General features: G+C 38.2%; 1 protein-coding gene across 3 annotated transcripts in view; it reads left to right on the forward strand.

The window, feature by feature from the left end:
* Nucleotides 1-25,354, forward strand: part of LOC101742582 (rho GTPase-activating protein 190) — a 46,693-nt gene extending 21,339 nt beyond the window's left edge. Inside the window, exons 18-40 of one of the 3 annotated variants that reach the window (XM_038020847.2) lie at nucleotides 234-328; nucleotides 980-1,135; nucleotides 1,840-1,984; nucleotides 2,394-2,500; nucleotides 3,467-3,651; nucleotides 4,390-4,531; nucleotides 5,250-5,368; nucleotides 5,996-6,073; nucleotides 7,519-7,563; nucleotides 8,111-8,220; nucleotides 9,156-9,251; nucleotides 9,903-10,004; nucleotides 10,806-10,896; nucleotides 11,506-11,614; nucleotides 12,445-12,557; nucleotides 12,981-13,072; nucleotides 14,227-14,334; nucleotides 15,435-15,512; nucleotides 16,297-16,432; nucleotides 17,898-18,029; nucleotides 19,319-19,478; nucleotides 20,540-20,747; nucleotides 21,393-25,354. In XM_038020847.2, the coding sequence (XP_037876775.1) occupies nucleotides 234-328; nucleotides 980-1,135; nucleotides 1,840-1,984; nucleotides 2,394-2,500; nucleotides 3,467-3,651; nucleotides 4,390-4,531; nucleotides 5,250-5,368; nucleotides 5,996-6,073; nucleotides 7,519-7,563; nucleotides 8,111-8,220; nucleotides 9,156-9,251; nucleotides 9,903-10,004; nucleotides 10,806-10,896; nucleotides 11,506-11,614; nucleotides 12,445-12,557; nucleotides 12,981-13,072; nucleotides 14,227-14,334; nucleotides 15,435-15,512; nucleotides 16,297-16,432; nucleotides 17,898-18,029; nucleotides 19,319-19,478; nucleotides 20,540-20,738 (2,598 nt within the window). In that variant the 3' untranslated portion in view covers nucleotides 20,739-20,747; nucleotides 21,393-25,354. The remainder of the gene's footprint in view (nucleotides 1-233; nucleotides 329-979; nucleotides 1,136-1,839; nucleotides 1,985-2,393; nucleotides 2,501-3,466; nucleotides 3,652-4,389; nucleotides 4,532-5,249; nucleotides 5,369-5,995; nucleotides 6,074-7,518; nucleotides 7,564-8,110; nucleotides 8,221-9,155; nucleotides 9,252-9,902; nucleotides 10,005-10,805; nucleotides 10,897-11,505; nucleotides 11,615-12,444; nucleotides 12,558-12,980; nucleotides 13,073-14,226; nucleotides 14,335-15,434; nucleotides 15,513-16,296; nucleotides 16,433-17,897; nucleotides 18,030-19,318; nucleotides 19,479-20,539; nucleotides 20,748-21,392) is intronic. The other 2 variants (XM_012697900.4, XM_038020848.2) reach the window with 2 other exon arrangements.
* The last annotated feature ends 824 nt before the right edge of the window (nucleotides 25,355-26,178 follow it).

The raw sequence follows: 26,178 nt of genomic DNA on the forward strand, positions 1-26,178 counted from the left end.
TTTAGCGAGACTAACTAACAGCAATTCATTTTTATATATATAGATAAAAATTTTCTAATTGAACATTACTGTAATTTTGTAACACGATGAAAAAAGTCACCTTGCAAAAAGTATCTAGGACTCTTTTGTAACATAATGGGATAAAAAAGCTTCTGAAAGTTTAACTTCTACTGCCTTGCGAATTGTGTTGAACTCTGTTGTATGTTTATTCAGTGCTCAATATTCGCACACAGGGTCTGCCGCTAGTCGTGATGTTCGTACAAGACGAGGGAATGGATAAGAAGGAGCTGGCCAGACTCCAAGAGGAGGGTCAGAATCTCGCCGACAAGTAAGTTCTAAAACGATTCGATTCGTTTGTCAGTCACATAATTCCTCACAAAACTATAATCGATTTCAATCCTATTTGTATTATAAAATATTTACTTGTGACATATTTGAACACATTAAAATTTACAATTTCAAGAATGACTCAAAGCAGTGTGTGAGGATGTTACTGAACCCCCATAGACACAGCCCATTGAGTTTCTCGCCGGATCTTTTCAGTGGGTCGCGATTCCGATCCGGTGGTAGATTCTGCGAAGCACGGCTCTAGCTAGGGCTAGTGCTAGCAAATTCTGCCTGTTTCTGCCGTGAAGCAGTAATGCGTTTCGGTTTGAAGTTTGAGGCAGCCGTTGTAACTATACTTGGAACCTTAGAACTTATATCTCAAGGTGGGTGGCGCATTAACGTTGTAGATGTCTATGGGCACCAGTAACCACTTAACACCAGATGGGCTGTGAATTCGTCTACCCATCTAAGCAATAAAAAAATAATAAAAATTTCGACCGGGTCTAACTGGAATAGCTTCTTAGGCTACCAGCGAATATGTAAGAATAAAAATGTAACAGAACTGCAAACATCTGTATTTATTTGAACCTGTGCAATAAATAATTAGAATGTTTAGACGAACAGGCTTGATATAGGTTCAATGTTCCCTCAGCCTCCACTGCTCGTATATGGAGGCGTCCATCGGCGAGCTGGGCACGGAGGCGCTGACCCGCGAGGCGGTGCAGGAGCTGGTGCGCGCCAACAGGGACAAGGCGAGCTACGCGCATTTGTACCGTGACGTCATTGTGTGCTTCGACTCCGATATCAGGTGAGGGCAATGAACCTTCAGTTGAGTTAGTAAATTAAAGAGATTTGCCGTATAGGCAGAGAAGCATACGGCCCACCTAATGGTGAGTGGTTACCGTCGCTCATGGACGTGAGCAATTGCAGGGGCAGAGCCAAGCCGCTACCTAATATTATAAGGAATATAATAATTTTATAATACTGTCTGATATAAGGACAGTCTAGTATGGAATTTATTTTGAGAGTTCCTTAAAATATATCTCTTTAATTTAGTAAGAACAGTTGCTTTCTGTAACGTAAAAAATTTTTTTAACGGATTTTATGACCTGGTAACTAAGACCTTTAACTCATTTCTTATTTTAATTTATATTCTTATTTTTATGAAAAATGATAATATGGAGAGAAATTAAATGAAATGAAGATGATTCATTTGAGACATCAGTCAACTGGGATGAAATGAAATGAAATCTCGGGATGAAATATAATCTCAGTAAAATGGTGGTCATTTAGTGAGATTTTTTCAGGGGACTTTTTAGAGGATCCCGAGAAGTTACGTTCAGCGGCTTTGTTTCATTTTCCCACATTTGTGCACTTTCACAGATATTAAATAATTAATAAACCACCGTTTATTGCACATTTAAACCCGAAGAAACACTGAATAGACAAAATAAAACGAATCACACAACTTCACTCCTCGCGTTCTAGAAGAGTCCGTAACGTTTGTTCTAGAATAATGGTGTGCATGTTCTGCGACGACCCGTACTCGGCGGAGCGAGTGCTGAGTCCGTTCCTGTCGCACCGCGGCTGCTTCCTCACCGGCGACCGCTCGCTGCTCATAGAGACCTTCCTCGGAGACTCCAAACGGAAGGTCGAGGTACGTCGCTGCTCGTCTGTGTGTTGCATGTCGCGTGATGGTCGGCCGTGGAGTAGGGATAAAGGAAAAGGCGATCGTCAGAGCAGCCAACTTACTGCTTCATGGCAGAAATAGGCAGGGCGGTGGTACCTACCCGTGCGGACTCACAAGAGGTCCTACCACCGTCTCTGGTGTCTAGTCTAGTCCTCACCCGTGGTCATACGTGGGTCACCAAGTACCAAGACCAAGGTGCCGAGACCGCATTTTATGGTCAATGACTGCACAGACTGTTCTCATGTAAGGTCTCCGATATTCTTTGACAACGGACGATACGATATGTCAGTGTCGTGTCTGAATGTGTTATAGGCTTCTAGTCCGGCGGCATGTTGTACTGTTGTATTGCGAATTCTAACACATATGTTGTGTTTAGGTAATAATATCAAGTTTCCACGGAGCCAGTCAATTCAGAGAGGAGCTGATACACGGTTTCATTCTGATTTATTCGGCGAAGAGAAAAGCCAGCTTAGCTACCTTAAAGTGAGTAAAGTCTATATATACCCTTAACATGTATTGTGTATTAATTTTCGCATCAATAAATAGGTACTGATGTTTGTAAGTAATAAATTACGTAAAGGTGAATTGATAGGGTTTGAATGGAATTTCACACAAAAGTATATTATTAATATATAAAAAATTTTTGTCATGGTAAATGTAATGCACGGGCAACGCCGGGTACGTCTACTGTAGTTAATACGATCGTGTCTTCATTGATTCATAATTTTATGTAGCAACGGATGATAACACACAAATTTAACTAAGGTTCAAATCAAATCAAAAATTTTTTATTCAACATAAATGAAAGTACATATATATGTACTTGTTGAACGTCAAAAGAACTACCGCCAATTCACAAGAACTAGCCTCCGTCCTGAGAAGAATTGGCTAGAAACTCAGCGGGCATGTCTTTTTTTTTTAAATATAAAAATTTTTTTATATTAAATTTTTAAAACCTAATAAACCGCGAGGCGCGCCTAGTGTGCCCCCAATAATCGAATGCTTAGGTTTTGTTTGTTCGTGAAATCGTTTGCGCCGTTTTATCCGGTTGAGTTAAAATTTAGCACAGTTGGAAGTGTGGGGTCGATTTTTGTCATTGTACAACCAGTGGTGGGTGGCGGTGTTTTTTCGTTTTGATTTGTAATACTGTATAAATTATTATATGTATGTCATGTATGTATGTGTGTATGTATGTATATATATATATATATATATATATATATATATATATCTCCTTTATTTGTGTATGTATTTGTAACTTAATATAAATTTCATTGCACCTACTACTATTTACTCTGCACTACCTTTGGTTCACTGGCAGAAAATGCCTTAGGCATTAAGTCCACCAGTGTAAATTTTACATGAATTGTAATAAATAAATAAATAAATAAATAAATAAATAAATAAAAATAAATAGTGTTATATAAATCGTATTGTATGAATTGTCAGTGCGTTTTCGATGAACATACCAAACCTGCCAATACAAATGGTGGCGGTGACGGAGGGCGGCGGCTCGGCGGCCAGCGCGTTCTTCGGCACGGACGTCGGGCACGCGCTGCTCACGGACGGGAACGCCACCGCCGACCGCCTCGCCGCGCACTTCGCCACCTACTCCTGCAGCGCAGACGCCAAATGTGAGCACGCAATTGCGGTAGGCAGCGGCTTGGCTCTGCCCCTGGCATTGCTGAAGTCCATGGGCGACGGTAATCATTCGCCACCAGGTGGGCCGTATGCTCGTCTGCCTACAAGGGCAATAAAAAAAACCGCCAACACAGCCAAATTGCTGGCCACTGCCAAGCAAATTTTTTACTGGTGGCAGGACCTATAGTGAGTCCGCACGGATAGGTACTGTAACGTGGATCCAGGAGCTCTTTTAAAAAAAAGGAAACTGTGAATAACACTGAATTTATTTTATAAAAGTAATAGTACAAACGATGTGTGTTTCCGCTGTTCAAGGCAATTCTATAAATCGTCTTTATATAGAGATGATGCATTCAGGAATGCCTTAGTCTGCATCATTATTTATATTGCGTTATTATTTAGGGGCATATGTAACAGTATCACCACTTTGCCTATCCAGAAAGACCGTGAAGCAATAATGCGGTTTGAAGGCTGGGGCACCCGTTATAATCATACTGAGACCTTAGCACTTATATTTCAAGGTGGGTGGCGAATTTACGTTGTAGATGTCTATGGGCTCCGGTAACCACTTAATACCAGGTGGGCTGTGAGCTCGTCCACTCATTTATGCAATAAAAAATACATTAAATTCCCTCAGACATTGTTATGTAATAAAATAAACACATAATACAGTTCAGTTGAGACGCGTCGACTAGGAGGTGTAGTAGTAATGTGTGACTGTTTCCTTACAGCCGCGTTCTACACGTCGTTCTTCAAGGAGGTGTGGGAGCGCAAGGGCGAGATCGAGCGCGCCTTCCGCCTGGAGCAGCCCGGCGCCGCGCACAACCTGCCCGACGTGGCCGCGGCGCGCGCGCCCGCTCGCTGCGACCCCGCGTGCGTGCCCGTACCCGTTGCATCCCCACCGATAATACATTGATCCTCGAACTTGTACTTTAGACAATAGATATCTTCGCCCACCTGTCCTGATGAAAAAGGCCTCCTAGCCACCAGTAATACATCAATCATAAAAAAAACAATAGATATGCGATCGCTTTACCCTTGAGCTGAAACCAAGTAACACTTTCTAACTGACTATACACTTTTAAAAACAAGATCGCATTAGCAGTCCCCTCTCCAAATGCAACATTGATATTGTGAGCTGTTTCGGCAGCATTCGTTCCGCGTCGGAACTCTCGTATTCAAAAATCACACGAATTTTCGAAGTATCCATCTTTCTTGTCTAAGCCGAATAAAGAAAACAACTGAAAATCAATAATCGAATGTTGCACATTTTTTAAAAGAAGAACCTCATAGGTGCCATTTGAAAAAAGTATCACACAAAAATCTCAAACCGTGAAGGTTCCATGTCAATTCGAAGTACCTATTACAATAAAAGGGCAATTTCATATTTTTACCCCTATTATTAAGTCAAAGTAATGAAATTATTATATCGTCGTGAGTTAGTGTGCAAATTTTCAAGTTAACGTTCATTCAGATAAAAATTTTCGTTACAAAGATAGATAGATACATATAGAGGAAACTATTAAAAGCGCGTTGAAAACATCGTGTCGTGATCATGATGTATCGTACAAACCAATGTGTGCGTTTACAGGAGGGAGCACAAGTTAACGAACTCGTTGGATCTGCTCATCGGGCCCGACTCGAGAGCCGACATCGACTCTGAGTACAGCGACACCCTGAACAACTCCAAGAACAGAGGATTCTTGAAAGGTACTTTAACCCACAGACACAGCCCACTGAGTTTCTCGGCGGATCTTCTCAGTGGGTCGCGTTTCCGATTCGGTGGTAGATTCTGCGAAGCACTGCTCTCGCTAGGGCCAGTGTTAGCATCATTCCGGTTTGAGCCCCGTGAGCTCACCTACTAGTTAAGGTTAGGCTGAAATAGCCTCTCAAGGCTATCAGCTTACGTAGGAAAAAAAAAGCTACTGAAGGATGCATTACACGGCCGAATAATGTCCCGGAATCATAATCGAACCCGTATGCAATTTGTGAGTCGGCTCGGGTAGGTACTACCAACCTGCCTATTTCTGTTCCGGAGCAGTAATGCGTTCCGGTGTAAATGTTGAGACTTATACAAGATAATTAAGACTTAGACCTCAAGTCTCAAGGTTGAAGACAGGACTGAATTCACTCGTCTATGCAAGTAAAAAAACGTTTTAATTTAATTTTAATACTTCATGCAGTTGTTACTTAATTGGAATGTAATATCGATTTTTTTGCTCCAATCAAGTTAATAGGAAACACGATCTATGTAGTAAGTAATGTAAGTGCTCACCATTTGAACTAAAATCGATTTTCAAATATGAACAAATATCGTAATCACAAATCTGTATGTAGGTTTCAGCGTGTACCCCCCTCCCAGCACGCCGCCGGAGCCTGCGCCCCCGGACCACAGAATGCACCCGGATTTGTCTCGTAAGTCTCTCGGATACTGTAATTAAATATTCAAATACTAGCGACCCGCCCTCGCTTCGCCTCGGAAACTGTAATTTATTATTGATTTCTCCACTATTTAATGGAGATTATTATACATATCGACGCTTGAAAGGCAAACGTGACTAAGCGACAATAACTGCTTTGTACATAAATGATAGGCAATAACCATATTCGATGCGCAAAAAAAAAATTCTAGGTCTATTAAAATAATTTTAATCCTACAGCTAGATTCGTTAAAATAGATTTTTTTTCATGTATTTCAACTTTTAATTAGTCTACTGTAAAGTTCACGCATTGTCGCTTAGTCACGTTTGCCTTTCAAGCGTCGATATAAACCTTCCTCTTCAATCACTCATATCTATTAAAAAAAACGCATCCAAATCCGTTGCGTAGTTTTAAAGATTTAAGCATACATAGGGATATAGGGACAGAGAAAGCGACTTTGTGTTATATACTATGTAGTGATTAGTTCTGACACGTATGGCGTAGAGCACGACCTCAAAGTTATCGGTGTCAGGAACAGGAAGGAGAAAGTCCTGAACAGAGCAGTCTGGAGAGAGATACTGAACCAGGCTATAGGTCCACCCTGGGCTGTAAGGTCTAAGATGATGAGTTCTGAGACGTGGCTTCTATCGCGTCATTGTAGATTTTGTTAATCAATTTAAGCTCAGAGCAGGCATCATTTGAAGATCACATACATGTCCTTCCATTTGTCGTTAATACCCCCATAATCTGGACACTGGACAGTCTGGATTGAATAGTATGAGATTTTCAAATGCACCTTTGCTACCGGTAACTTTTGCCCTTGAGCTTTGTTCCACGGGAGAACTTTTTTGAAAAATTCAATTTATTTCCAGGATTAATTTCCTATTTCTGTACTTTTGCCCATAAATGCCCATCTGATGCCCGGTTCTTTAAATATTTTTTTGATCAACCCCTCAGGATCAGTACTATTTTTCGGAACGAATCTTAACACTATTGTCTCAGTTGCCATCAAATGATATAGAAGTCCAGGGTCAGATTTTGAATTTTTATATTATGGGATATTATAAATGGTAAACGAGTAATACCTCATCTTTTTAAGTAGGATCTGTATTATGTAGGTACAGGTTTTTAGTATGAGTAACAGAAAAACTCGAAAGTTTTGTTGAGTTCTTAATATATATTTGTTATACATTTGTATTTTGTTTACCTTAGATTATATTAAGCAATAATTTGACAAGATTGGTTTTCATTTGGTACCACAGACAGGACATCCTTCGCTTGTTAGCTTTGTGGTATTCGGAAATTTAAAAGTTAATTGATATACACTTATTTTAAATCATAAACAAAAAGAATCTTAGATCAACGAACCATAATTACAATGTGCTTAGTACGTACTACGATGTATATCACAAGTATTAATAAATGATATTATAATGCAGCGGATCTCAACTGTTCTGAAGATTCACTGAGCACACACGAGTCAGGTGAAGCGCATGGCAAAAACAATCTTATCCTTGAAGTTGTACAGTGGATTTTTGTGTAGATTAGAAATTATCGTAATGTTTTATGTATTTATATGTTTTGTCTCAAAATGTTTTTATTTTTTGTTTTTGTTATATTTGTTTTTTTTTGTTAGTGAAAATTGTTTGTGATATTCTAATTTAATAATTTATGTATTTTTTTTATTATTTATATTATAAGTTTATTTATTTTGTCATAATGTGGAATAATTTTGCATGTCTTAAAAAAAGAGGGTATTGTAGTGAGAATTTTGTAGTGGCTTAGATGTTTTAGAAACACATTGTCTTTTAAAATACTTTTACGTAATGAATATTAGAGTATTTTTCTTTATTATTGCACAAGACCATCATTGCTGTATTAAATTACGTTATATATATAATTACTGTTATTATTTACTCACAATTTCACAATACAAGTAGAAAAGTAGTTTTATGATTTTTTTACGTTTGCAACATTGCAAGACGTCATCTGATGAGGGCGGTGTGAAGTAATTTTGTTGTTGTCCGACAGATGGCGGTGGGTTGTGGCAGCCTCCCGGCTACGGGCACCGCGCCTTTACCACGGGACGCACGCGCCCGCACCCGCCGCCCCCGCGCCCCCGACACTCACAGACGCTCAAGGTTACTCACGCTACACAATTAATTACAACCCTACTAATCTAATCTTATTAAAAACAAATTACTGTTGAGCGTATTTTGGTGTATAGTTCGTTCGCGTTAAGAATGCAGTGAGTCATCATTGTTCGACGGCCTAGCCCCGCCCCCTAACCAATCAAATCTTTTCAAATTACAATAATGCTATTTGGTATTTAGATGACGTCACGGAACTCGCTGCAGAAAATTCTTTTATTATAAATACTAACTAGTGAAAGTGATTAAAATATTAAAGACTTCATTTTGATTTTTAACTTTTAAGTGTATTTTTTAAATTCATTAAACTTAATCTTTAAAAAAATAATTTGTTTGAATTTTAAAACCATTTTGAATACACTTTTGCACTACAGTTGCTGATGACTCACTGCATTCTTAACGCGAACGAACTATAATTACAACTCAACGTAAACGTAAACACAGACACCATATTTTAATTATACTAGAACGTATTGTGGACTTCACGATGTGTCGACGTTTTCCCTATTACGAATACAACGAAGCTTTGACACGCTCTAGTATTTAGGAGCTTAGTGTTTTTACTACAATGTAATTCGTACTTTTAGCTTGACATTACATACATTGATTGACAGTTGATAGCGGTTCGGTTGCTCTTCTAAAATTGCTGACATACATGAGCACCGGTAAAAAAACAATAAAAAAAAATTTACGTTGCGTTATCTTCGCCCCCCTCCTTCCCCCTTCTCCCCCTTCTCCCCTCCTCCCCTTCTCCCCCTCCTCCCCTTCTCCCCCTCCCTCCTCCCCTCCTTCCCCTCCTCCCCTCCTCCCCCTCCTCCCCTCCTCCCCCTCCTCCCCCTCCTCCCCCTCCTCCCCCTCCTCCCCCTCCATAAACCCTATTTCACCGTGTTCAGCGCAACAAAATAACTAAAATCTTGTCACTGCAGCAACCCGGTAAATTGGACATGAACAACTACACGATGGTCAGCGACGCTCTACAACACATCACTATAGGTCCCCCGGCTCACTCCCGAGACAGGAAGGTAAAAATCATATACCGTAAACTAATAATAAATGCCACTGAGGACAGCGGTCAGAAATGTGACGGAAACTGGAACGCGCTAAAGACCTGTATGATAACCTATATAAAGTCTTTTTGGAACATCGCTTGGACTGTCGCCATGGAGTATAGATCAAATGAAATCAAAAAAAATTATTCAACATAGATGAAAGTACATACTTGTTGAACGTCAAATAAAACTACCGTCAATTCACAAAAACTAGCCTCCGTCCTGAGAAGAATTGGCAAGAAACTCAGCGGACATGTCCTTTTTTTTTTAAATATTAGATAAAAAGAATTCTTAGATTTTTTTAAATATTCATTTTTACAATGATTATTATAACGTAACAATTTTTACAATATTGAAATGCCCGGAGCGAGCAACTCATTCCCACTTTGTGCAATCTTCTAGATAATCATTGACTTTATAGTAAGCTTTATTGCACATATACTCTTTAATAGTTTTCTTAAATCTATACAATATGATAGTGATTTTAATAATAAGCGCGGTCCGGTCTCATTCTGTCTCTTTCTTTCGTGTTCGTAACGGTAACGTAACGCTTATTCATTTGCGTTCTAATTCGGTGTACGTTAAGACCTAAATTGGGTTGACTCGAGGTGTGCGTGCTTCCAGTCTCAACGTTCCGGCTGGTCACACTCGAGCGGTCAGCAGGGTCACCACCACCACCCCTCCGGAGTCAGCTCGGAAACTGAACTGGATGCTCAATACGCGCAGGTAATGTTCGGCGAAACGTATGTTTGATGACCTTCTTCGGAAGCGCTCGGGCAGCTGTTAGCAAATCCCACCCCTCCTGGCTGAGCCTTGGCTCGCCCATCTGTCCTGGTGAAACTGGAAAGGCCTCCGGGCCACCAGTAATACTTCAATCATAAAAAAAGGTTTGATGACAGACGACATGTCCTAAACTTACCCTTTGCCTATCTCTGCCTCTGTCTCTGCCTATCTTTGAAGAGTAGGATAACCTTTGTTAAGTAATTCAAACTTAGATCTCCGGGTGTAAGATGTATAGGATTCCTTAAACACTTAAAACTAAGTCTGTCTCCTATATTAATTTAAACTAACAACTGGGATGAAATGACATGAAATGAGATGAGATGACATCGTGTAATAAAAATCAAACCCGCAAAATTATTATTTGCGTTATTACTGGTGGTAGGACCTCTTGTGAGTCCGCACGGGTAGGTACCACCGCCCCGCCTATTTCTGCCGTGAAGCAGTAATGCGTTTCGGTTTGAAGGGTAGGGCAGTCGTTGTGACAATACCGAGACCTTAGAACTATATCTCAAGGTGTGTGGCGCATTTACGTTGTAGATGTCTATGGGCTCCAGTAACCACTTAACACCAGGTGGGCTGTGAGCTCGTCAACAAATCTAAGCAATAAAAAAAAAAAAAGATATGGGATGAAATATAATCTCAGTAAAATGGTGGTCATTTACTGAGATGACAAAATAAAATAAATACACAACTTCACTCTTCGCGTTCCCGCTAAAAAGGCCTATTCCTTTTTATTGACCACAGATTAAAGAAACGAACGAGTATATGGAGGCGCCATCTATGACGCGCTTGAGGAGACATCGGAGACACGAGAAGACACCGCTGCACCAACCATGTTAGTTGAGTCCTTAAAATGATAAAAAAAGCACTTTTCATTTTACAAATACATTTTCAGTATGTACTTTGGTTTTCTCGAACGGCAGTTTGTAATTATTTTTTTACTGTAATTTGCATGTAACGTAATTTTTAATTATTTCTACAGTGTAATCTCGTGTATATTATTTTCGATATATGACCAACGCGATAATTGTTCGAAGACTATATAATATAAAAATATCCCTGTACATTTCTCGTGGTCGCTTCTGATGCTAAACTCGTTTAAACATGACCGTTATCGTACGGTTTGTAAGTAATGTAAGTTTGTAGCTGCCTTAAGTAAATAAAACTAGTTAATTCCAAATTCACTCGCGTATATTGTCATCAAAGTCGGGCGGGCTATGTACGGCTTACTCATTATAATAAGTCCCTACAGTTATGAAGTATCATTTTTTCTTAATTGCTTTTGTAGCGTGACTGACATACAGCCAACTTGACTATAAAGAGTCACCGTTCATACACGGGCATCAGAAACATCAGAAGCACAGCCAAGTCGCTGTCTAAGAATTCGCACAAATTCTAGAAAGTATTAAGTTTCAGCTTTAAATGTGTACTTTTTGATTGAAAGCGTTCTCGGAGACGGACAGTTCCGGTTCTAGCGAAGCGTCCGGTGCCGGACGCGCGCCCGCCCGCCGCCGCCACGCCGCGCACCACGCGCCGCGACACTACAAGAAACGGTACGAGCCTGCTCTGCGCAATATTTCAATAATTTAAGTAATAAAAAAAAATGCCTCACATCACGAAAACCGTTGCTGATCTACAAGGCTCAAAATTAAATTTAAATTTAATTGAAACCCCCTCACGGTTGGATATCTTCTGATGAAGGAATAAGGACAGACAATAGAACTAATTTGTGCTACTTTATAGTAGCAACAACTCATTATATTTATATCATTAAGTTTATCGTAAGGTAATATTTTTATTACCAATTATAATGTAATTTTGTATAACTACAGTTGATTGCCTGGTGAGATTTTTATAATTTTGCACTACCGTTATACGTAGTACACTAGACGATTGGTTAGTGACCAGTGTTTCCACAATGAGGGGAAATTCCCCATTTGAGGGGAAAATTAGGGTCCATAGGGGGAGAAAAAGGGGAAGACATTAAAAGCGGAAATTGCGGGAAATCATGGGTAAAACCTAAAATAAACCTAAAATCGACAAAGACCTTTTCTTTTAGTTACTGCACTAAAGCCAAAAGTAAAAGCTACAGCAGAAAATTTTTTGAGGGGAAAAAAGCCCTGAGAAGGGTAAATTTGAAGTGAGGCGTGGGGAAAGGAAATCATTAAAGTGGAAACACTGTTAGTGACAGCGAGAGCCATCTCTTGGACAATAGTGGGAATCTATAGTAAGCATTTCATTATTAGCTCGGATGGGCAGTCGCAGTTGCACTGTCATTACCACAATCCCTTTCTTGGATATCGGTAATCAATGGCAATCTCGTGGGACGAATAGGATGGTGTTGTACAAATAAGTAACAAAACGTCTACAACATCTCTTGCAGGTCCTTAGGTAACCTGGTGGCGGTGCAAAGCCCGCGAGTCCCGAAGCTCGGCATGTTCGTGGGGCCGCCGGAGCTGCCCACCGGCTACAGAGGTAGAACGCAAGAGGACAAGGGTAAATCGATTTGTAATATTTTAATTTTGCTCCTCCACTAGAGTAATAGTTATGTATCGATGTCGACATTGTTGCAACTCTACAGGAGAGCCATTTAAAATTTAAAATTTGTAACGAATAACATAACAAAAAACCTCTTTAGCTGTTTGAATAGGGTAAATTTAATTGAATTTCATTTAAAAACATAGAATTATTGATACTAATACAGAATAAAACGGACCTTTTTAATTACAAAGATAAATATCGCGTATTAAGCGAAATCTCGCATTAAACCAAAAAACCTTTCACCTTTCGATATTATTTAATTTAATAATTTCCATCGTTGACCTAATTTGATTTCAATAAAATTAATTGTTCTTACCCGTTCTTTTAAAAAAATTTAATATCGATGTTTGAAGTTTGTGTGTGTGTGTCCCCGTACAGCCGCCAGCGAGTCTAGCGACGGCAGCTCGGACGCGGACACGCGGCGGGTGCGCCCGCTGCCGCCGCCCCCGCACCACGAGCCCACCCACAAGGTACCGCGCGCGCCCCCACGTGCAGCTTGACAACCCTAGTCTCACTATTATGCGGCCTACCGACAAGTCTAAAATCAGTGGCGATATCAGGACAGCGGGAGCGGATTTTAGTTTTTTTTTATTGCCCTTGTAGGCAGACGAGAATATGGCCCACCTGATGGTGAGTGGTTACCATCGCCGATGGACTTCAACAATGCCAAGGGCAGAGCCAAGCCGCTGCCTACCGCTTAATACTCTCCACAAGCCTCGTTTAAAGAAGGACATTTCATAGCGCTCTGGAAAAAATCGTAACCCGATTTTTAACCCTAAATCACCATTTAGGGTACGATTTAAGGTCCTCCCCACCACTGTCCCGATATCGCAATTGATGTTAGGGTCGTGTGTAGGCCGCATTGGTTATGTCACTTCATTATCGATGCCTGTGACTAGGAGATGTATGGAAATAATGGTGCAAGGTAGAGGGGAAAGAGGTCGGCCGAAGAAGACATGAATGGAGTGTGTGAATGACGATATGAGAGAGAGAGAGAGGAGGCGGCTCTTAGAAGAAAATGGATTAGAAAAATTCGCATCTCCTCTGCCTTCCTCTACCTCTACTTTCTCCACCTTACCTTATCCTATTATACTATTATAAGGTAAGGTAAAAAAAAGAAGACTTCATTATCGACTACAAAGATAATTTATTGCAAAAGTTAATAAGTCTCATAGAGTGGGAATTACTGAACGATCATTTGGCAAACATTTTTTTTGTTATATTTATTTATTGCTGCACAAAACAAATCACAATCATTATATAGTAACTATATAGTAACTAAATCTGATCTCGATTGCAATTTAAATGATATTTGCACTCAGAAAACGTAGTGTACGTAGCGAGCGAATATAATATTCAAAATTAGCTGACCCGGCAGACTTCGTAGTGCCTCAATCGATAAATAAAAGACCTGAACTTTTGTATAAAATAAACTTAAAACAAACAAAAGGAATCCGTCCGACGGGGGACACATCAAAGGAAAAACAAAATTGTTATTTTTATTTAATTTCCACAAATAATTCAAGATTAAAATTAGTGAAATCGGTCCAGCCGTTCTCGAGTTTTAGCGAGACTAACGAACAGCAATTCATTTTTATATATATAGATGACGAATTTGTTTAAGATACTTGCCGGCGAGTACCCGGCGTCGATACAGGAGAACTGTACGGCCAGCGCGCCGGACCCGCGCCGCAGACCTCACCCCTTCGGCAAACACGACAGGAGGCACAAGGTGATCTAATGTCCTCCGTCATGATATTCACTTATTGACAGCTTTTTTTTTAAAGATAATTTACGGCCTGGTAACTAAGACCTTTAGGTCATGTCTTATTTTAATTTATATTCTTATTTTTATGAAAAATGATAATATGGAGTGAAATGAAATGAAATGAAATGAGATGAGATGAGATGGGATGAGATATGATCTCAGTAAAATAGTGGTCATTGACAGATTTTTTCAGTGGAATTTTTGGAGGATCCCGGGAAATTACGTCCAGCGGCTTTGTTTCATTTTCTCACATTTTTGCACTCACAGATATTAAACAGTTAATCAACCACCGTTACTACATTTAAACCCGCTAGACAAAATAAAACACATCACACAACTTCACTCCTCGCGTTCCCGCCAAAAAGTCCACTTATTGACTTATTGATTAATGTAGACTATACGGCCCGCGTGGTGGTGTCGATCACCAGCATAGCCATTTCGCTGCCTATAGCACAGAAATCTCTTTCTAATTTCCTTTAAGAAGAGGGATGATGCGTGGCGAAAAAGTTCTTTGGGAAAGCGCCTGGGTATCAACGCGAAGGTTCTAGAGTGAACATTGTTCCGATGGCGGGGGCTTCGATGGTAAAAAAAAGAATGGATCACCTTTTTTTTATTGCTTCGATGGGTGGACGAGCTCGCAGCCCACCGGTTGTTAAGTGGTAACTGGAGCCCATAGATATCTAAAACGTAAATGCGCCACCCACCTTGAAATATAAGTTCTAAGGGCTGCCCCACCCTTTAAGCCGAAACGCATTAAATAGGCGGGGTGGTTATACCTACCCGCGAGGACTCACAAATGGTGCTACCAGCAGTATACCTTGAATAACCTGATCACTTCTGTGTCTCTAGTGTTCTATTTATAGTCATTCTCATGAAATTTTTGTAATAATAATAAAAAATTGTCCAATAAAAAATTTCTTGCAAATTTTTCTCGGCGGTGAAACTGCATTCTGTATCAGTGATAAAGCTGCAACGATTTGGAGGTACCTCCGAACGTTTTTTATTTTGTTAACCAGATCAACAAGGATTTATTGTTTTTTAAAGTACAGTACTTTGTTCAACAGGAATTCTCGAAGAGTAAGGACAAGAAGAACTCATCACAAGCAGCCAATGCAGCGTCAATTCAGAATTGGGGTCCGCAGGTAAATGGCCTTAGCTAGGGCAGGACAGCGGGTAGGGGAAAATCAAAAGTCCTGTTCCCTGCTTATATGGAAGGGAGGCGGTTATTGATGTCAATGTCGATGGATGACCCAATGACCCATTTTATTTCTTCTTTACTTTCTATGTCGTATCTATTCTGTGGTATATTCTTATATGATGTTTTTCAATTTCAATTTATACATAGATCTTTATATTAAGCGCATTATAATTGGCTTTGTTATTTTAACGAACATAATCAATCCAATTCTGATACTATTACTCTTTCTGTGTAACGTTACGTAATTTACTGATCCAACTTTTCAAGTCTCTCTTAAGCATAATGATAGTTAATCTATCTAATACCGAATGTAACATATGGTAGCATGTAATTGGCGGTCATTAACTCGCATTTCTTAATTAATTTAATATAATCTATACTAATATATAAATCTACAGTGGTTTTTACGGATGTTCCGTTATAACTACTGAACCATGCATCCGATTGCCTTGAAACATGGTATCCATGTAGAAAATACATGGACTTAATGGATAGGCTAATATTTATATGAGTGTTGGACTCCTTAATAATAATGACAATAAATAATAATGTTAATTTAAAATGCGCAGCGAAGCGGGCGAGTACGGTTAGTTTAATCTAAAAAGCTTTATGATATGACGGTTATATCCTGATGACTTCATTATTAATGGCGTCGGATTCTCGGACTCGACTTATCGTATTGTAACCAAGCGCACAGTGATTGACAATGAGCGCTCTCTACCCCCCAGGGCGGACACGGCGTTCCACTGTTCGTAGAGAAGTGCATAGAGTTCATAGAGCGCGAAGGGCTGGGCTCCGAGGGACTGTACCGCGTGCCTGGAAATAGGGCTCACGTCGATATGCTCTTCACCAAGTTCTACGAAGGTCAGTCCTTACTTCGATTATAATAGATCTTATTTTATACCTTTAAACGAGCAATTCTTGTATATATATATAATCTGAATCTCGGAAACGGCTCCAACGATTTTTATAAAATTTAGTATACAGGCGATTTCGGGGGCGATAAATCGATCTAGCTACGATTTATTTTCAGAAAATGTTGCTTTATTCGTGTTTTCAATTATCAATTTTATCGATAATCAACTTTATGACTCTTCCCGACATCTATTGGCGAATAATAATACTATTTTTCATATCAATTATGAGCAAGACACAATAACACTAAAGCTATTTAAGCAGATGGCGTTGTTAAGCCACCCGAAGCCAATGAGTGTTTGGTTTAAAGTTAGACCAAGAAAATGAATTGTTTATTTATATTATTCATGTCTTTTTTAACTCACGTGTTCACTTAAAAATACCTAAAGAATCTTCGAATATTTCATCATTTTATCAATATGTAATTCGTTATTTAAATATAATTTCTAAAAAACACAACTTATAAAAAAAAAATACCGAACAAAGCTCGGTCATCGTCTAGTGTCAGATAATATGTGTTATGTCCTACCCTCGAACAAGTGGTAATAAAAAAAAAAAACGGTGCGCGTGCAACTTTGTGCCCGTGAATGAAGTGAAACTTCTTTTTCGATGTGTGTAGTATTGTGGCTTTCTTCGTTTTTCATCCTTAAATCAGATTCATCTTGTAATAGGGAATGGTGTGGTAAAGTGTGGTATAAGAGATACGACATCTTCAACATTTATATTATATATATATTTTATATTATAGATAAAAAAATAAGTATATATTTTTAAATAGTTCATTAAAATATTGGACACTACTCGTTGCTAATGCTCGCGCCGGCCTGTAGCAGGTATACTATGCGCATGCATTCGATCTGTCTCTTTCTATTCTATGTAACGCTTTTAATGCTACCTTATCGGAAGTCGTATTACAAGTTTCACTTCAAAAATAAATCTAGTAATAAGGCACAATAACTGTAGTGATTGTAATATAGAAAAAACAACAAACACCCTGCAGCTTTATAAAAATTTTGTTATTGCGTTTTGATGACAAAGTATTTTAGGGTTATTTTACTCTGAATGGTTTTGCACAGTTAAAGTAATGAATACATGGATAATATTAATACAAGATCTACTTAAGTGTTAGGTAGTCATCATTCACCTTGAGATTTTTAGTTTATGTCTTACTTGTGCAGTGTTTATACAAGTTATAATGATTTGCATATTCAATATTTATTTAAGCTGAAAGTTAATAGTGAACACGAGCTAAGACATTTTTAATTAAAAAATATTAGAAAAGTTTGTTTATTGACTGCGGGATTCGAACACCGGTACAGTCGTATCGTTAAATACGAACGCACTGGGCGTCTTATCCTTTAGTCCGCGACGACTTCAAACGAATTATAATGTGTAATCTATTTATTATTTTCAGATCCGAATATAGATTTAGATTCGCTAGACATACCCGTGAATGCTGTCGCCACTGCGCTCAAGGATTTCTTCTCGAAGAAATTACCGCCATTACTCGATGAGGCGAGCATGGCGCAATTGGAAGATATCGCGAGTAAGCTATAATGTTTTTGATTTTCACTTTAAATTTATTGGAGTAAATGGAATAGCGCGCACGATCATCCATGAGTTGTTAGGGAGTCAATGGACATGATGACATGAAGACTATTAGTTCTGATTGTACTAACGGAACCTCTGCCTTCCGAACCAGAATGTATGAACGATTAGTGGCTTATATATTTATATCGCCGCCTGTAATTAAGATAAATACATTTAGGATGGTTCTTGATATTGATATTGATTTTAGTCGTGCATAGGAATAACGCCTTTACATAAATGCCGTTAAGACTTAAACAGTGATCAGGGGATATCACATAGTAAAGTGTGAAATGAATAATTTTGGCTTATCGTGTTTGTTAATGTTTTTTTAAGCTATTGCATAGCTTTTATCGTTGGCTTTGAGCGGGGCGACCGAATCAAGAAATTCCGTAACGAAAATAAAACCTAACACCCCCGACTCCGCCTACCATGTAACTCGCGTTCAACACATTCACACGTTGCTCTTGTATAGTGTTTGTGAATAAGTGCGCGGCGTGACGTCGCACTTCATGCGCATCATGAAAAGTTTGCCCATATCTCTCTCGCGCGGTCTAGGTTATGAGTGTGTAGGGGAGAGTTAAAGTTTTGTTTTTTTAAATGTTTATAAATGAGTCGTCTATTATCAAAGGTGGCAATCTGTGCATTTGAACAAGAAAATGTTATTGATATGTCAATACAGATTGATTTGAATATAATCGTCTCCTTCAAAGAATACGGTTCAAAACCTGCATTAAATAAAGGTTAATACTTAACCTGTTATTTATCTAAGATGTCGTTCAGAAGAGTTTTGTGGCTGCCTATGGAATACAAAGTCAATAATTCGTTTTTCTGATTTACCAATAATTGTCCAAAAGTCACATTGCCGGCTTTGATACTAGTCGACTCAAATATAGCGTGGTTTTATTTTATTATTGTTTTAATATTAAATTATTATTGTCTAATTATAATTGGCGTTAGGCAGCGGTTTTGCGATAGGCAGCGGCTTGGCTCTACCCCTGGCATTGCTGAAGTCCATGGGCGACGGCAACCTCTCACCGTCAGGTGGGCCGTGTTTTCGTCTGCCTACAAGGGCAATAAAAAAATTATCATAAGTTAATAAAAATGCTATGCAATAGCTTTACTGCGGCAGTCCCCGAGTGCCACACGTGTTTTTTTGTGTATTTAATGTGATTGAGTTGAAATAGTAGACGTGTATAATGATCTCTGGTCTGAACCGCCATAGTAAAAGTAGAGTGTGGTGTGTAGAAGTGCACGTTGTGGGTACAGCGATGCGCGGCTGCATGGCGGGCGGCGTGGAGCTCAAGGACCGCAGCTGGCGGCTGCTGGCCCTGCGCGCGCTGCTGCACTCCGCGCTCACGCCGCTCGCGCGCGCCACGCTCGACTACTTGCTGCACCACTTCGCCAGGTACGGGCGCGCACGCACTCGCGCACGCACTCAAGCACGCACATACACACACGCAACACTCATTCAGATTGGATAGAATCTCTATAAACTCCTTAAAATGTTCATAATATAATGTAAACTTTTATAAATATAACTAGCTATAACCGTCCGCTTCGCTGCCTATTTAAAATTAACATTATTATTTCTCACCCCCACAAAGATTCTCATCATTAACGCCCGCAACTGGTGTAGGGAGTCAACATTCAAATATATATTAGCCTATCCATTAAGTACATGTATTTTCTGCAAGGATACCAAGTTTCAAGTCAATCGGATGCATGGTTCAGTAGTTATAACGGAACATCCGTAAAAACCACTGTAGATTTATATATTAGTATAGATATAGATTTGCTATAATAATAAATATAAGACTTTAGGAGATATATTTATTCAGAACTAGCTGACCCAGCAGACTTCGTAGTGCCTCAATCGCAAAATAAAATACCTAAGCTTTTGTATAAAATAAACTTAAAACAAACAAAAGGAATCCGTCCGACGGAGGACACATCAAAGGAAAAACAAAATTGTTATTATTATTTAATTTTATATTTATCTACCTTTTAAACCTTCTCTGGTCTTCCACAAATAATTCAAGATCAAAATTAGCCAAATCGGTCCAGCCGTTCTCCAGTTTTAGCGAAACTAACGAACAGCTATTCATTTTTATATAAATAAATATAATTTGTTATAATAGAAAATATAAGACTTTAGGAGATATATTTATTCAGAATATAATATAATAGTAATATTCAAATGTTGCTATCAACCAAATTGATGAATGATTGAATACTTAAGCAAATATTATATTGCAATAATTTTATCTAGAGACATTAAGCCGAAGACAGCTACGAAAGAAATACCTCAAACTCTTAAGATAAAGATAAAGAAGCCTTTATTAACAACCTTAATTCATATTTAGGTACATACTACTCTTTTTTTTTTTCAAACTCTTAGCACGCCTCAAAACGTGACCTGGGGAGCTATGTAAATCGATTTGCCTGTATGTCGTTGTATGTTTGTAGAGTCGCCGACAACTCGAAACTGAACTCGATGGACAGCAAGAACCTGGCGATATGCTGGTGGCCGACCCTCCTCCCGGTGCAGTTCTCGGACATGGGCAGGTTCGAGATGACGAGGCCCTACCTCGAGGACATCGTCCAGACAATGATCGATCAGCACCCGTTTCTGTTTCGAGGGCAGGAGGCGTTTGTCATGGTGTGAGGGCAGTTGGTGAGTTCTTTATGTACCGTAAAATGGGGGAGGGGTTAATCGGGACACTTTAAGTTCGACTTTTTTATTGCTTTGATGGGTGGACGAGCTCACAGTCTACCTGGTGTTAAGTGGAGTTAACTGGAGCCCATAGACATCTACAACCGTAAATGCGCCACCCACCTTGAGATATAAGTTCTAAGGTCTCAGTATAGTTACAACGGCTACCCCACCCTTCAAACCGAAACGCATTACTGCTTTATGGCAGAAATAGGCAGGGTGGTGGTACCTACCCGTGCGGACTCACAAGAGGTCCTACCACCAATAGTAATTAATTAGTAAATTGAAAGAAAAAAAAAACGAAATCATATGTCGTAATTGAAAACATCAGGTGATGAAGGGGTTAAGTACCATTTTAAGATTTTTGAATTTTTTTAAAAAAACTGAGCTTGTTGTTAGCGTGATCTGAGAAACGATGTCATATATTTTACTTTACTTTCGACCTTGAGACATGAGGTCGAAGACTCAGTGGTGTTGTGTAACGGTTGACTTGCAATACGCCCATCACTACAAAAAATATAGTATGTCATCTTATATAGTATGTCATATCTTTTGTGTATTGACTGTTATTATAAGAAATAATTTTAAATGTCATATAATTTTCAGGAAACCACAATGCAGGTTGCATTCGTGATGAACGACGTCTGACGTCACGCGATCCCGTGACGTCACTGAACATTTTCGAAACGGCTTGGTGTCGACCGAATTCAATCTCGAAGTGAGGTTTTTTTTGTTTCAAACTAGTGACGAGTGCGTGCGCGTTATACGGGCATTAATCGACTATCGACTTTTGTAGTCGATAATTTTATATCGATTTACTGTATTAACGTTGTGTATCGGCAAGCTATTGTTGTTCTATTGTAGTATTTTTGAAGTCGACGTGATGATAGATTCCTTAGAATTTATAGTGCGTTTTTTATTTTAATATACGTTTTTCCATATCAATGCATGCTTAGTGTGACGCTGTTGTTATTAGAGGCTTGCGGTATGTTCCCATATTTTCACGGCTTTCATCGTTTGAATGTATTCGTTTTCTTTATTTATATTCAGTACTGTTCGTAGTCGTTATTATATACAACAAACAATAATCGGTTGGTATTTTATATCGATTTTGTGAGGATAAAAAAATAATCGATTAACACTTTCTAAAATTATCGCATTTAAATAGCTTTAAGATTGGAAATTCAAGCACAAAAACGTATTTAATGAAAAGGTTTTTAAACCTAGTATTATCGAGTATATTTGATAGTTAACGTTTTTATTAATGGCAACACCACGTAACGAGCACATTCCGTTCAATCGAAAATATTAAGGAGTAATTGTTTATTATAATTACGTAATTGTAAGTGACGTATTTGTAATCGTTGTTTTAAAAAAGTATCGGTGTAAGTGTGTCTTTGAAATCAAACGGTATTGCCAACATGCAAAAATGCCTTTCGTATGTGACCGTGGTTCAATGTGTTTTGATTTTTTGTATCTTTTTTTTTTAACTGAAAGTGCAGCTTTGAGTTGTGATATTTTTGTGAAGCCCTAGATGCCGTAATATTTGTAAATAAATAATAGTAATTGTCATTTTTAAGTTACATACTGGACAAAAGTTTGTAGAAAATCAGCTTTGAAATCGCCTTATCAATATAATTATTGTTCAGATACCTTTGAATCATAAATCAATTTGATCTTGCCAGGCTACCATGATCACAGATTGCTATAATATTATAATTAAAAAAAATTAAAAACGTGATACCGTTTATATGATCTGTGAATTCAGAATATATTACCTGTGAGATTTTACTCGGAACATATAAATAACATTATTTGCATATTAGTGTTGTATGAATCGAGAATCTTTGGACATAGGCAGCACACCGGTAAAAAAAAAAGAAATGACAGTCTGTCAAACCATTGACGTTTAAAATGTAGTCGGTTAAGATGTGTGCTTCCCTTTGCTTTGTGAGCCTTCGTATCATTATTTTCCCATTAATTATTTTGGGTATTTTTAATTAGTTTAGTATAACAATATGGCAGTCGAGCTAGATAAAATTATTAGAAAATGTAATTAAACAACACAGTGAGTGTTTTTTGTTGTTGTCTGAATCATCACATTTTTATATCGATCTTTATTATTTTCAAATGGCAACTTCACTTTTGTAATAACATTCGAGACTGATCTATCGTTTAGTTCCTTTTATTAATATTAACAAATTCATAACGCGAATCGTTTATGCGGCGTTTTATTTTTGTCGAATGATAAAATTTTATCGATTCAAAGTCGATTCAGGAAATGTTTTACGATTATTTCATCAACGGTAATTAGAACGAGTTTATTTATGAATTGGTAAAGCGTTTCGCTTAAATTATGTAGCTTAAGTTGGCTTCGAATCGATATATAAGTTATATATCGATTATCGAATCGAATCGATACATAAGTTCTATATCGATAGTTTTAAAGAATCGCGCGAGTGGCCTATTTTTGTAAATGTAAGTGTGTGTAGATAATTGCCGCGTAGGAAATTATTGTATTGTACATTTTAATAATATGTATTATTTCGAGGCTCGCTTTTGTTAGAAGCAATTTTTTGTTTTTTTTTTTGTTTACAATCTCGTCAGATATATTCGCGTAAGCTAAAATGTCCACGAGTCAAGTGTGCGCTCGTTTATGTGAACGCTGATTAAAAGAAGATTTATCTCCGTACTGAAATTTAAAATAAGATTTAGTTTTTGTGTATTTAAATATTTTTTTAAAACATCACACTGTATTTTAGATGAATTTCGAAAATTTTATATTATTAATTACTTTTCGTATGAGAAATGATTTTAGGTGTTCATATATATTAATATATGTATGTATATTGTTTTATTTTGCCAAAAAACGTGCAATGCTATCATTAATATATATTATATATAATAAACTTATCGTGTTTTACGACTAATGATTGTATTTCATCTGTTTCGCGTATTTGTAAGCATTATTAATTATAAGTACGTACGTGTAATGTTTTCGATTAAGAATATAATATCTAATATATAAAATATTCTCCAGTAAGCGTAGATTTAAGACGTGTAAAATGTAAGTTTTTATCAATATTGTAATAGCGTATTGTGCTATCTCTTTCGCGCACAGTGCGGCGTGCACGTTTGCGCGAAAGAGACGCCACGTCATGTCCATTAGGGGAAATATGGAGTTTTTATATTTTACTATGAATCGAATGAGAAAAGAAAGACATTGAACGTACCTACTGTTTTTTTTTTAATATATTTAATATTATAATTTGTCTAGAAATTTTCGCTTTGTATCGATCTCAAGAATTTCTGTTGGGTTTTCTTAAAAATTTAAATTCCTTTAACAAATAACCCTTCCCCTAATGCGTGTGTGTTTTATTTTTCATTAATATTTCTACGATGAAGTGGTCCGTGTAAATAATGTAAATTCATTGTGTTTTTATTAGTTTTCGCTTAATAATTTATTTATTGAGATATATTTTTTTAATGAAAGATTTTTATATTGATATTTTTGTTATTTGATGAACGCAATATTATTTTTCGGATATATTTTTTTTTGTTTGTTTTTTTTTTAAGTGCCATGTATGTTTTCGTAACTGATCGTGATTTCGGTGATTCCTCGTTTTTTTTTTTGTTTCCATTTTTTTTTTTCGATTGTTTTTCGCGTAGTTTCTCTCGAATGTTCTATGGTTGTATCGATGTAAGCTTGTTCGGACGTTGCGTCCCTGCCTACCGTCTGACTGCGTTGTCGTAAAGTACCTAAGCTTTTGGTAGGGTGTCGTTAGTGTGTATAAAATGAAGTCTTCTTATCGTGTATTTTGAAGACTAAGCAATTAAGATTAATGTTGTGCGCGAGGAGATAAAAGCTCCGTTTTTTACTGAAAACTTAACTAAATAGAACGTCTTTTTTTAAAAATATCCACCATGAAACCCTATTTTGATATTGTGAAGCTATATAACAAAATGGCGTAGAGAATCTGTTCGTGCACGTTAACTTTATATTTATGCTGTAGTTTGATTGATGTTGTGATATTCGGATAGAGAAGCTACCACGAAGGGCATGACAGACATGTTTTTTTTTTGCTATGGCAACACTTGATTTAATCAAACGAACCTTCCGTATTGTTCAAGGCATCGTTTGTTCATTCGGTTCATTAGAACAACAAGATGATCAAACTTAAATTCAAAAAAGAAATGTGAATAACATAACGTAAAATAATAATATACATAATAATTTTGATGTGAGCGTTTCTTGCCATAGACTAGATATTCTAACACGCTGAGTGAAAAGAGACAGTGTTGCCATGATATGAAAAGTTGACACGTCCTACAAAAATTTCATAAATCTTAATATGTGGCAACACGGCGCTTTTAATGAAGACTATGAGTGAAAGGTTCATTAGAATTCGAGAATGTTGACATGTCGTTGTCATGTCCTTGTCAGTGTTAGTTGACGGCAGGCCGGAGACGCGCCGTTCGTGAAATCAATTTTGCTATGCGTCTCAATTACTGTAAACACACAGTTCAAAGGAATGTGTCATATTTTATATTAAATAACCATCTATGTATGTTGTGTGTTTTATTTACGCGCATGTGACAATATATTTTTTTTAATGAAACTTTAGGCGCATTGAGAGGAAAATTTAACTCGTGACAGATTCGTTACGGCTAGAAAAGATACAATAAAGGAAGAATGACTGGTGGTAGGACCTCTTGTGAGAGAAGAGCGAGAGTGACTTGTGGTAGGACCTCTTGTAAGTCCGCGCGGGTAGGTACCACCACCCTGCCTATTTCTGCCGTGAAGCAGTAATGCGTTTCGTTTTGAAGGGTAGGGCATCCGCTGTAACTATACTTGAGATTACTGGTGGTAGGACCTCTTGTTAGTCCCCGCGGGTAGGTACCACCACCCTGCCTATTTCTGCCGTGAAGCAGTAATGCGTTTCGTTTTGAAGGGTAGGGCATCCGCTGTAACTATACTTGAGATTACTGGTGGTAGGACCTCTTGTTAGTCCCCGCGGGTAGGTACCACCACCCTGCCTATTTCTGCCGTGAAGCAGTAATGCGTTTCTTTTTGAAGGGTAGGGCATCCGCTGTAACTATACTTGAGATTACTGGTGGTAGGACCTCTTGTTAGTCCCCGCGGGTAGGTACCACCACCCTGCCTATTTCTGCCGTGAAGCAGTAATGCGTTTCGTTTTGAAGGGTAGGGCATCCGCTGTAACTATACTTGAGATTACTGGTGGTAGGACCTCTTGTTAGTCCCCGCGGGTAGGTACCACCACCCTGCCTATTTCTGCCGTGAAGCAGTAATGCGTTTCGTTTTGAAGGGTAGGGCATCCGCTGTAACTATACTTGAGATTACTGGTGGTAGGACTTCTTGTTAGTCCCCCCG

Source organism: Bombyx mori, chromosome 27, assembly GCF_030269925.1.
Source record: "Bombyx mori chromosome 27, ASM3026992v2".
In the NCBI taxonomy this organism is placed as follows: Eukaryota; Metazoa; Arthropoda; class Insecta; order Lepidoptera; family Bombycidae; genus Bombyx; species Bombyx mori.